General features: G+C 49.1%; 1 protein-coding gene across 3 annotated transcripts in view; it reads right to left on the bottom strand.

The window, feature by feature from the left end:
- Window positions 1-578: 578 nt before the first annotated feature.
- Window positions 579-12,063, bottom strand: part of ELF5 (E74-like factor 5 (ets domain transcription factor)) — a 27,942-nt gene continuing 16,457 nt past the window's right edge. Inside the window, exons 3-7 of one of the 3 annotated variants that reach the window (XM_004682931.2) lie at window positions 10,386-10,619; window positions 6,892-6,942; window positions 2,399-2,467; window positions 1,659-1,854; window positions 579-1,224 (exon numbers count right to left, since the gene is read on the bottom strand). In XM_004682931.2, the coding sequence (XP_004682988.1) occupies window positions 1,128-1,224; window positions 1,659-1,854; window positions 2,399-2,467; window positions 6,892-6,942; window positions 10,386-10,619 (647 nt within the window). In that variant the 3' untranslated portion in view covers window positions 579-1,127. The remainder of the gene's footprint in view (window positions 1,225-1,658; window positions 1,855-2,398; window positions 2,468-6,891; window positions 6,943-10,385; window positions 10,620-12,063) is intronic. The other 2 variants (XM_012725257.1, XM_004682932.2) reach the window with 2 other exon arrangements.

Here is a 12,063-nt window from a genome sequence, read left to right as displayed (position 1 = left end):
TCTAAGCACAGTGGTCCTCAGCCTGTGTGGTGGGTCAGTGCCCCTCACGTGAAGCTTCCCGGCCTGGGGAAGCCGAAATCCCAGGGACTGCTCACCAACCGCTTGCAGCCACTACCAGTGACTGATGAGAAATGTCAGTGCAGACTTTAACCTGTGAACATTTACTGGTATAAATTCGCTATTTTTGTCAAGGTCATATGTGTTTAGCTTGAGTACAAATCAGGTAGAAAGACAAAATAAAAGAGAGCCATAATTTAATTGGCTATGATAGAGTGCTAGGCCATTTCCAGTTCATAGGTGTTTAATGTCTTGGTCACAAGATGGAAACAACAAATGACGGTTTTATCGAGCTGACCGCTTGAATCCCAGAAACAGCTGCTGTGCTCCAGAAACCCACGCAGGCATCTTTTGACTCTGTCCCTACTACCCTTACCTCTCCCACCATTAGAAGAGGGGGAATAAACTCAAAGAATTAATGTGCCCAGATTTCAGTGTGCTACTCTGGGAGGATGGTCCTGGGAGTTTTAGTGATTGAACACAGAAGATACTCTGGTTAATGAACTTTGTACTAGCCTGTCATAAATCCAGTATGTCCCAGATTGATGGCTTAGCTCTCGCATTAAGAAACTGTTCTATGGAATTTGTCTTTCATGATTTAAAATCTACAGTATGTTTGTCTTACCCACGTCTCACCCTCCTACTATATCAGCTACAAACTAATCACCCCTTTGCGAACTGCCACAGTTAAATTTGGGGAAACCTTTGAGCTTTAGTCATGGAAGCACTGGATGAGTTTCTAACAGCCCAGTTGAATCCTTTTTCTCTGAGCAGCACCAATAGCATTGAGATTCTGCAACTCTTGATTAGGGAAATCATGTTTGATCAAGGTATCACAAAAGATCATCTCCTCCCACCCCTGGTTGAAAAAGAAATTCTTAGGGGTCGCTGCCATCACCCCCAAGTGGAGGACAACGACTCAGAATCCAAATATAAGCTGGATGTGGAGAAATTTTATCAGCACGTTTGTAGGTTTCAAAACAAAACAAAACAAAGACTTTCAAGTGTCTATTGCAATCAGATTGTTTTCAAAGACAGAAATCCATAAAGAGAGCGGACGATGGAGTGGGTCATAGCTGCTCCTCCTGCCACCCGTGTGCGTTTTTTCCGAATTTATACACTAACCTTCGGTCGACTCGTTCCAGAATCCCCGTTTTGTAGTAGTATCTGTGGAAGACAGCAGAAGAGAAGTGTGGGGAGGGTTCGCACCCCAGGGAAACAGCAGGACACAAACACTCCTCACTGCTCTCAGGTGACGAGGTCCTGGCTTAGTCTGGCATGTCCACACCCTCTTATCAACTTACACTTAAACCTTTCCCAGACATCGTGAGGACTGAGCCTCACCATGTTCAGTTCAAGATGTGTTTTGTGTGCGTGCGAGATGGGCTGGCTTCACAGTGATCCCCGGGGACTCCTGCCAAGCTTGAAAGTGATGGCGTGTCGATTTACAACCCATAATCCTGCCTGTAACTAAGAACCGAAGTTTTGTCTCATAACCTTGTGCTCACTAAATAACTGCAAAAACAGTTTACTTTTCTGTGGCTGTCCATTTTACATAACTCTGCTTTGAAAGCTCATGACACTCTGTGCTATTAACTTACCTCAGGGCTCTGCTCAACTTCTCGTACGTCATTCTGTCATTTTTCTTCCTTTGTCCCCACATCTTTGCCAGGGCTTCTGATTTAACCACCCGAAAAATACCCTGTTCCCTATCTTCCCATTCCAGAATGCCACAGTTTTCTTCGGGAGATAGGAGCAGATCTCGCACAAACTCCCATAGATGTGAACTTTGGAGACCTTTTGAGAAGGAAAAAGAAGTTACTTTCAAGTTTTTTTTCTTTTTTAAATCTTAAGAATGATATAACTTAGTAACCTGATGAGAATTACTTATTTCTCATAGTTAGCACTGGGGGCTCTACTCAGAACCTATGTGAGCTGCCTGAGGTCTGGGTTCTATGGAAGCACTTAACACACACACACACACACACACACACACACACACACACACCACATTGATGGCAGCCCAGCAGCTCACAAACCTTCCTGACTCCCTGGAACTACAGACTAATATGAAGTCATGAAATGACAAATGATTCACTTTTTTCCTGAAAGGTAGTGTGGTTGTACTATAATGTAATAGCCACATCTGTCTGGGTAGAACAATCTCCAATTTTTATTTCTCTACTACCTTCTTTGGGGAATGACTGAGCTCACTTAAACATTCAGTCTCAAAGCTAGGAACAGTAGACAGATTATTCTGGAAAGAAAACAAAAGCAAACAAAAAAGAAAAAAATCCTAAAAGAAATAAATTAGCTACGATAAATGGTATCTCTGACTTACTTGTTCGACTATGACTGTGACAGTCTTGACCTTTGATGCCACTTGTTTTCAAACAACTGGAATCAGCATCTGAAACAGAATAAGTTACAGCTGTAGGAAGGACTCAGTAGGTCACATGAAGATCTCAAATCACATCAAAATGGGCAAGTAATCATTGAACACCTTTGTGATCGAAGATGCTGTTAGATGCTTTGGGGTGATTAGTAGGTGAGAGGTACAAAGATGCTTAAGATGTGATATTTATTTTAAGGGGCATTTGTATTGAGTATTGGAGACCTATACTATACACCTTCTGGCCTCTGTGCTGGTGGGGGGACTGGAGCGAACAGACTGAGTCTCTGCTCACATGAAATGTAAGGACTAACGGGCGACATAACTAAATCACCCGTTGTTTTGAGTGTAATGAAGGGAAGTAAGGGGCAGAGAAAGAATAGGGTGGCGGCAAGTGTTTGCTCAAGAAAGGGTGAGCCGGGAGCCCCATCAAAAGGAGACGTTTATAATAGGAGATAAAGGTGAGAAGGATCCATGTGAGCAGGTGGGACAGTGTTGCAGGTAGAAAGAGGCCAAGCATGGACCTTGCTCCAGTGGGCAGGCCGGGGCTGTGCCAGAGGAGAGGGTAACCCCTGAACCTGGGTGGTCACACAGGACCTTCCCTGCAGTTCACCATCACAACTTGGGCTTTTACTTAACGTACAAAGTGATGGCTTTGGAGTTTTTCAAAATACCACATTTTAAGCAGATCTCTCTGGCTAGTGTGTGGAGAACATACTGGAAAGGACAGAAGTAAAAGCAGAGACCAGTTTATGAATAGTAGAAAGCAGGGCATTAACTCAATACTGATGACTCAGAACTCACCTACTCCGGAAGTAACACCGTAAGTAAACTGAGACACCATATAAGCATCATCCTGAAGTGATAAATGATTAACAAAAAAAGGGTAGATCTGCCCCTTCCTGCCCACCTCGCCCACTCTGCTCCAACCAGTCTGGTCTCCTAGTTCTTTCTGAAACTTGCAGGCACATTCCATCTTGCAGGTTGTTGAGTGCTCTTTTCAGATTTCCCAGGGTTCACACCCTCATCTCAATCTTCAACTCAAATCACCTTCACTGTGAGGCCCACTCTGACTAGCTGAATTGGAATTGTACTCACATTTCTGTCCAGTACTTCACACCCACTTCCCATTACTTTATTTTTTGCCATAATATTTATCTCCAGCAAACATACTACATAATGTATTTGTTTTAGTTCACTGTCCTACTCGGATGCAGGGATCTGTGACTTCAATTTTAATCCACCAGAGCCCAGGACAGTACCTGGCATATACTAGGTGCTCAATAAGGAGCAGCCACCAGAATATACACTACAGTACACTGACCACCTAGCATTGCATGATCATCTGGTAGGTATAGTCCAGTAAGGATACTTTACTGTAACTAATGAAAGAAAAAACATTTTCAAGGGAAGGAGTGGTATCCTGGGTACCACACTATTGTCCAAGGTGACCTGCCTCAGTGCCACTGGGGTCACGTCACTCCGTGGCTTAACACCTTTCGGTGGTTCCTGGCTGTCTCCAGGATGAAGGATGCCATGTTAGACCTGTCACAAACTCATCCCCACCCACCTCACCTATGTCTCCTGTTGCTCTCCAACTGCTTTCCTTCCCTCAGGTCAGACAGTCCCAATGGGATTTAGCTTTCTCCTGCCTCAGGATTCTGCACAGTTTCCTCACCGGGCACTTCTACTAAGCCAACTTTCACAGACCTCTTATCTATCCTGAACCTCTGCATTCGATCTCTTCTCTGTTCCACATGCAGTAAAGATTGACCTTGTCTCTTTTGTTCCTCTATTAACTGCTGATGCTTATGGGGCGCTTAAATACTAACTACCAAGTTCTTGTTAAGTGTTTCCTGTGGAGTATCTCATGTAATCCCTGCTGCAAGCAGCTGGTGGTATTATTGCTCTTTCCATTTTATTGAAGAGGAAACGGAGGCCCAGGGAGTTTGAGAATTTTATCCAGAGTGGAGAAGCCAGGACGTTTGTTGAGTGTCTAATATTGTCAGGCACTCACTAGATTGCACCCACCCTTGTGATGTACATCTGGTGCTATCTCCTCTCTATGTCTACGAAAACAGGGGTGTAGAGAGGGTGGGTGTTCATGTGGGTCATTCACTCATTGGCTCCTGTGCAGTGACCATAGTGTGCCCATTGGATCAGGCAGTAGGGGTCCAGACAAAACAAATCCAAGCCTGTCCTCTCTGGGAGTCTACATCCAAGAGGCTAGGAACAAGGGATGAACAAGTGAGGATGGTTCAGTCAGGGACACCCGCGAGGGAAAAGAACAAAGCAGGTGGGAGGAGGGAAGTGTTGGAGAAGGGGGTGAGCGAAGTGACAGTTTTAATTAAAGCAGACAGGGAGGGCTCTCTTGAGGGGCCACCAGGAGCAGGACAAGAGTGAGCCCTGGGGAGGTGTGGGGAGAACAGGCCGGTCATGTGGCCGCCTGAGGAGGCTGGAGCAGGCTGGAGCTGACGGAACTGCATCCACACACTCTGACGCAGCCGCCCCCAGCGTGGGTGACTACTGGTGTCCTTCACTGGAATGAATGCTAAGAATGCATGCCGTCAACTTCCAAGGTCCCTGAGGCCCCTCTCGGCCCTTGCAGATGGTCTCAAATTTAACCAATGTGGAAAAACTGGCCCTCGCAGGTTTATGCAAACCACACGTGAATGCCCAAGTGAAATCAGCTGAGCATGGAGGCCGTGGCCAGTGGGGAGCGGTGCGAGGGGAGCAGGGTGGACTGCAGACCCAGGCTAGGAGCTCTGGGTGTCCGCCTGCCCAGGGCCTGCTGCACAGAGGCTCGGAGCACGCACACCCACCCACTGCTTCAACCTAATGCCTTTAAGAGGAGAGAAACCAGTGGGGTCGTGAAGATAATCAGAGAGACGCTATGCCCACGTGGCAAGAAGTGAGAGGGGAAAATTGCCTTTCAGGGTATATGATTTCTTCCATGTGCTTCGAAAGAAGGCTATTTGATTGACAGGATTAATAGAGGAGGTCTGTGGGAGGCGAGGCTCTGCTGACGCTGATTGTTGCTCCTGCGGGTGTGTGTGGGGGGATCTCACCAGGGATCCTCCTGTTCTAACTGTTCCTGGTCCCCAGTGTGGCTTTGCAGGTACTTACGGGGCCATTTGGTCGGAGGCCATGGTGGGCTGGGGGTGGCCGTGGGGAGAGAGGGGCTGAAGCCATCACTATGATGTGAATATTGAATATTGTGACATCCCAGCCTCCACTAAGTTCAGCCGGAGCTACACCTTGAATCCGCTCAATTTCCCTGCAGAAGTGGTTGTATTGGGGTAGAGGGGTGTGAGGGAAGCTTTCCCTTCTCACAACTGTCTCCCTCTCTAATGTGTCCCTGCAGGTGGGCTGTGCCCCTGAGGGTGAGTGGGGGCACAGCTGGATGCTACAAGGCAGGTTCAGTTGTCTTGACAGCAGAGACCTGAGGCAACAGATGTGGTCTCAGCTGTTGGTTGAAATCTCACAGGAGCTGGCACAGGAGCTGCAGAGGCAGTTTCCAGACCGAGCTCCTCATGTCCCATGATCCAGCAGGACAGAGCCCGGGCCCCACATCATGAACAGCCCTGGGGTATTTGGGGAGCTGGCAGAGGAGGAATGGAGAACTTGGCTCAGGGGCAGGAGGTGGCCAGCAGGAACCCTGGCTTGTAGCTTTTTCTCACTGGTATTTCTTCTGCGGATGTGGGAGGCGGCAGAGAAGAGATGGGAGGGGCTGGGGAGCATCACTGGGGCCGTTCTGCTGCTTTATAGCCCCTGGAACCCGAGTCCCTTCAGTGAGTACTAAGTTGAAATCATTCTGTTCTGAGTCACTGAGTGCCGTGCCCATAGCTGGAGAGACCCTGGGCCTTGGATCTTAATTGAGTGGGCAGCAGAATGGAGAGAAGGGCCTGGTGGCCTGTGTGCAGCGGGGTAGAGTGTGCGAGTGTGTCTGTGTTTAAGAGCACAATGCATAAACCATAGGCTTTGAGAAAATGAGTCAGGGCCTGGCTCAGCAGTTACTTGCAAATTACTGTACTTCTGATTTCTTCAAATGCGAATAGAGGGATCAGATAGCCCTGTTACCTAATTATAATGACAATGAAATGAAATCACCTCTGTAGAACCCTCAACCTCGGTGCACATTAAGTGCCTTACAGGTGGCAGTGAGAGTTATTCATGTCACAGAGGAACTTGGGGACCTTGCTTAAAGTGCCAGATGACACTTTGTCCTAGCTGGCTAGGCCTCTCATTTCTGGGTTGGGGTTATCTGAGTCCCCAGAATATCATCTGGGTCATAGGCACTATGATGGATGTCCTGGGTTTTCCAGAGCAGGCTCACTGGATCATCCAGTCTCTGTCTTCACATCTATACCCCTGCCAGCACCCTGCAGGTCAGGGTTTGGGCAAGTGTGGTCTCCAGGGCCTGGGAGAGCTTGGTTACTTACAGTCTTTGATGGCGGCCTTGGTCTCTTCAGCATCATTAAAAAAGGAGTAGCCTAGGAGAGAAAAAGAAATCCACAAACCATATCCACACAATTCTCGTTTCCCCTGGCCAGCTGGGAAAGAAGCTATGGGGAGAAGGAGATCCCCTTATTTTATTCTAGAAGGAAGCTGGAGGAACCATCCATTCCTTACAAGACTGAAGCCACTCCTGAGAGGTGACATTCTCTTCATTTTTAAAAGGCACCTGGAGAGGGCCCTCCCTGGTGACACAACAGGTTAGGACACAGCACTGCAAGTCAGCCACAGCCACTTCAGTGCAAGTTTGATCCCGGGCCGTGGAGGTGACCCACATGGCACAGCAGACCTCTCCTGACCTGCCCACTGCTCCCCTCATCAGTTTCACCGATCTGTATTTTCTGCTCCCCACTCTGTCTCTGGTGAATCCCCTCACCTCCCCTGCACCTCTGGCCTGTACCCTAGTTCTGTATGCATAAATCAATAAATCTTAAAAAAAAAAAAGCCACCTGGTACCCAGCAACTTCTGTGTGCACGAGGGGGCATGCCTGAGTGTCAGGACGCCAGGCTTCTGGCAACACCACAGCCCTGTGCGCCTTGCCCAGGGCCACATTCCTTACTAGCAACAGATGACAACTCCGAGTTTCCCTTTGGTTCTCGTCCTGTGACCTCAGATGTGGCTCTTGTCCTTGGGGATTTGGATGCGGGCGGGGCTGGTCAAAGGGGGACATGGACATCGGAGGCCACAAGAATCGCAGAAGCCAAAGTGAGGATTTGGGGGACTGGAATGGTGCCTGGGTGGGCTCCTCTGAAGAATGTGGTGGGTTGGGCGTGAATTAGGACTTTCAGGTCACGCTGTCATGTGACAGTACAGGCCAAAGCACCCCTGTTTTCTAGCTTGATGTCCAACACAAGGAGGGGGAGTTTCTGTTTACCAATATCGGGGCAGGGTGCCTTTGTATTGGCTTAATCCAGCTGCCCTCTACAGTTGGCATAGCACCCAGGCCATGCTGCTCAAAGCCTACCCAAGTGGTAGCCACAAGGGCCAGTAAAGGAAACTGCCCCTGCTCTTCACCCTTCTGGTCCCCCTTGCCTTGCAGTGACTGGACCCCATATTTCCAGGCCCACTGAAATACCAACTGAATCAGATGGCTTTGGGGCCCCAGGACCCCAGGACTTCACTAACTCCTCTCCCCACCAAGACTTACTTGTTCAGTGTCCTACCAGAGTCCTAGTCTGAGGGGTAACCAGGTGATGACCTCTTTCCCATATAATTTATTGGTGAAAACCTGAGCATGAAACTCAGTGCTAATACTAATTTTTTTAGGTAACAGGTAGAAACAGTGTGTCCTGGGTAAAAGGAGACCCAGTACACTTTGGTCATGTGTATAAAAATAGTCACGTTTCCTGCTTGAGGAATGCCAGGAAGTGGACATCTCCCCCTCCCCCCAGTCAGGGGGAAGAGACAGTTTCACTGCCCACCGCAGGGACTACCCTGGCCTACAGAGTGCTTGAGATCTCACCAGTATTTGGGGGAGGGGGTGGCCCCAAGAGCTCTTTGGAGCATGAAAAGGCTTAAACAACAGAGTTTTAGCTTATTTGCTTTGCACAGACTCTGGGGTCCTGGGAGCTGTGACAGGGAGTTTCTGAATACACAGTTACCAGAGCAGGGAGATGCCCATCCTGGCGGATCCAGGGGCTACTGGCATCTGCAGACAAACTTGAGTGACTAGACCTTTGGGCCAGGCCGATGATGCCAACTACATCTTCTTCCAGCTGCCGTACTCTCCTGGGCCCTGGGATCTTGTGCCAGGCTGCTGCCTCTATGATGTGAATGGAACCCTGAGCTCCTCCCTGAGACACCAATTTGTTCGGATTTACCCTCTTTCATAGGGTGAGGGGGCACCCTGCTCCCTGTTCCTGGCATGGCTCTGTCAGTGGTGATAATCAAGCAGATAGGAGACCGGAACAGCAGGTCTGTTTGTGCCTTCATTCTCCCCTGCCCAACCCCCCCAACTCACTTCTCCCCTGCCCAACCCCCCCAACTGTGGCTCCCGGGCAAGATAAACTGTGCTTGAGGGTCCCCCCCCCCCTGCTTTCCTGCTCTCAGGCACTGGAGATGGGGGGAAAGCAATCAGAGGTAAAAAACTCCTGAAGGGCTGAAGGTCTTCTGGGATTTTCCAGGTGGGAAATAACTGTCATAGCCTCCTCTGCAAGCAGGTGCCATTAGATTGTGTGATGACCTCTGGCGATGGGGAGCTTTCTAGCTTAGGAATCTCCTGATGCAACTCTTCTAGCAGGTGCTAAATTTTAGAAAGACTTTCTTAAAACTGAGCTGGGATGGGTTGACTTCATTAAAAAAAAATTCTGCCTCTAGTTATTCAGCTGCCAGGGACTGCATTCATGCTCTTATCTGCTATACCAGATAAGGCGTCAAGAAGTCTGTGGGGGGTATCACCATCCTCTGTACAGATGAGGAGATGCAGGGAAGTTAGGCCCCAGCCAGAGGCCCTAGGCTGTCAGGTGCCTGAGCCAGGGTGGAATGAAAGATTTTGATTGCAAAGTTCTTCATGCCACTTATCATGGAGCGAGCCATCAGCTTTGTTTACTGTGTGGCTCTAGAGATGTTACTGAGCAGCCTGGCACCTCTCTTCCTCTATTTGTGACTGAAGGATTTGAATGTTCTCCCCAAGCCTTCCGGTTAAAAAACCTGCCCATCAACATTCTGCTCCTGCAGGGCTGATTGAAGCCTTCAGCAACGCTACAGGCGCCACCTTGTGGGCATTAGAACCCTGCCCACCAGGGATGCGATAAAGTGACAATCAGCGGGACTCCTCTGGAAACAAAGGGAAAGGTCTAATTTTTTTCTGCTGCGTAATGAAAGGTCAGGCAGAAATCTTTATGCCCACATCCTTATGAATATAATTCTTGATTTTGTGGCATCAGCTTGGCGCCTGAACAGCCTGGATGTACTTTTTTTTTGAAGATTTATTTTTGTGTGCATACAGAACTGGGGTACAGGCCAGAGGTGCAGGGGCCATGAGAGGCTTCACCAGAGGCAGAGTGGGGAGCAGAACCGGCAGATAGAAGAAGTACATGCTGAGGGGAGCAGCGGGCGGGCCAGGAGAGGTCTGCCATGCCATGTGGGTCACCTACGGGGCAGGCAGGGATTGAACTCATGTTGAAGCGGCTTTAGCTTCCTAGTGCTGTGCTTTAACCTGCTGTGCCACCAGGGAGGGCCCTGGATGTACATTTGATTTTCTTTTAAAAATTGTACCTGACTCAGTTTTTGTGTCACTTGTACCCTTTTATCGTCAATCTCCTACTCTAACATACTAGAGTTCCAGGCATTGAGAAGTTTTGCATAGCAGGGGATTTTGGTTGATGAACTATCTCTGGGTGAGTTTCAGATGGGGGAGGACCCGGGGTCATTGTTCCAGTCCCAGCCCTCATCTGGAGTCAGGACCCTCTGGACACTGACCTTGCGAGCGGATGTTCTGGAGGATGAAGTACAGGTACTCCCCACAGATGCCAGCCGCCTCCACGAACTCCTCCTGTGTCATGCTGCACAGTTGCAGGCCGCTGATATTGAAGTGACAGAAGGAGATGCAGTTGGCGTCCAGCTTGTACTGGTCACAGCAGAACTGGAGCCATTCCCAGACTTGGCGCTTAGTCCAGTACTCTGGGTGGACGGATGTCCAGTAGGAGTCGCAGGCTGCATCACAGGAGAGACAAGTGAGGGTGACGGCCGCCGGGAGAGTCTTTGGAAGGAGGCTCCAGTTACACTAACATCCTCACCCCTTGTCCGAGAGGGTTGAAAGCCCTGGGTCGCTGTCGTGAAAACCACCACAGTGAAAACAGGCGCTCAGGATGCACTGGAGGGCAGGAGGCAGAATGAAAGGGGCAAAACTCTAGCAAGGCTAGGGAGTGCTCAGGCTTCACGCTCATGCTTAGAAAGAGGGTACGAATGGGGAGGGAAAGGAAAGGACCCTTCAGTAATATGGATTCACAGTTCCAGAGACACGGGCTGTGGAGTCTGGCGGGTCTGGGCTTAGAGCTGGTTAGTCTGGGTTTAAAGCTTCCCACATAGGCGAGTTCTATGATATGAAAGCCTCAGTTTCCTCATCTGCAAAGTGGGTTTGATAGGTTAAACTCACAGGGCTGTTGTGGAGTTTGCATTTGGGGTTAATGTAAGCAGGCTGTGTGGTACACAGATTAGCAGTCAATTCAGCAGTGTGTGCGAAGCGCTGTTTGAAGTCAGTTGGGTCCCTTCCGCTGCTGGACCCTCCCCACCATGGCCACTGGCTGACCACCACTGTGTCTGGCCATCTGGTGCCAAGCGCCTTGGGCTGGTGTGTTGTTGCCAAGAGTCTGGCACCACAGATCACAGCAGGTGCCTCTGGGAGCAGGGGAAGTAGAGAATGGGTTGTCATTTTGTTCTTGTGTTTTTGGGGGTATTTTAAGGAGTTTTGACTCTGAGGCCAGAGACCCTTTGCTCCTTCACAGGAGCCCCAAATACAGCCAGACAAATGGGTGCCATCCTTCCCAGAGGTTGGGAAGAGGGCATGCCTGGCCTTAGGGAAGATACCCAGGGTGCCACAGCCCTGTCCCAATGGCAGGAGACACAGAAAGGGTGGCAGACTTGGGGCAGGGAAGAGGTGGGGTGCCAGGCCCTTAGGCTCTTGGGTGGAAGTGATTCTTGCAATGGCCATAGTACATATTCATTTACTCATTCATTCATTTAATAAATGAGCCTTAATTTCCTCATCGGTAAAATGAGAATGGCACTAATATCAGAGGATTGTTCTGTGTATTAAATGTAAATGCTCGTATAAAATATGTAGAACAGAGCCTAGAAAACTTTAAAGCGATTACTACCATTATTAAGGAACACTTACTGTACCTAGCCATACATTGTGCTCCAAGGATTCATGGTGAATACGAAGTTTGGTCCCTGTCCCCTAGAAGGTCACAGATGAAGAAACTGTGGTGACAGTAGACTTGAGTAGGACCCACAGCCAGTGTGGGGTTTGAACTCAAATCTGAACTGGAAAGCCACGGCTCTTCCTGTTGTCAATTTGGTCCTGAGAGGGTCAGCACAGAAGAGAGATGAGATGAGGAAGGAGACAGAGGCAGAGGGAGAGCTAGAGAGGAGAAGG

The sequence above is a fragment of the Condylura cristata genome, unplaced genomic scaffold, assembly GCF_000260355.1.
Source record: "Condylura cristata isolate star-nosed mole 26May11 unplaced genomic scaffold, ConCri1.0 scaffold00015, whole genome shotgun sequence".
In the NCBI taxonomy this organism is placed as follows: Eukaryota; Metazoa; Chordata; class Mammalia; order Eulipotyphla; family Talpidae; genus Condylura; species Condylura cristata.
This window is presented reverse-complemented; position numbering and strand designations above follow the sequence as displayed.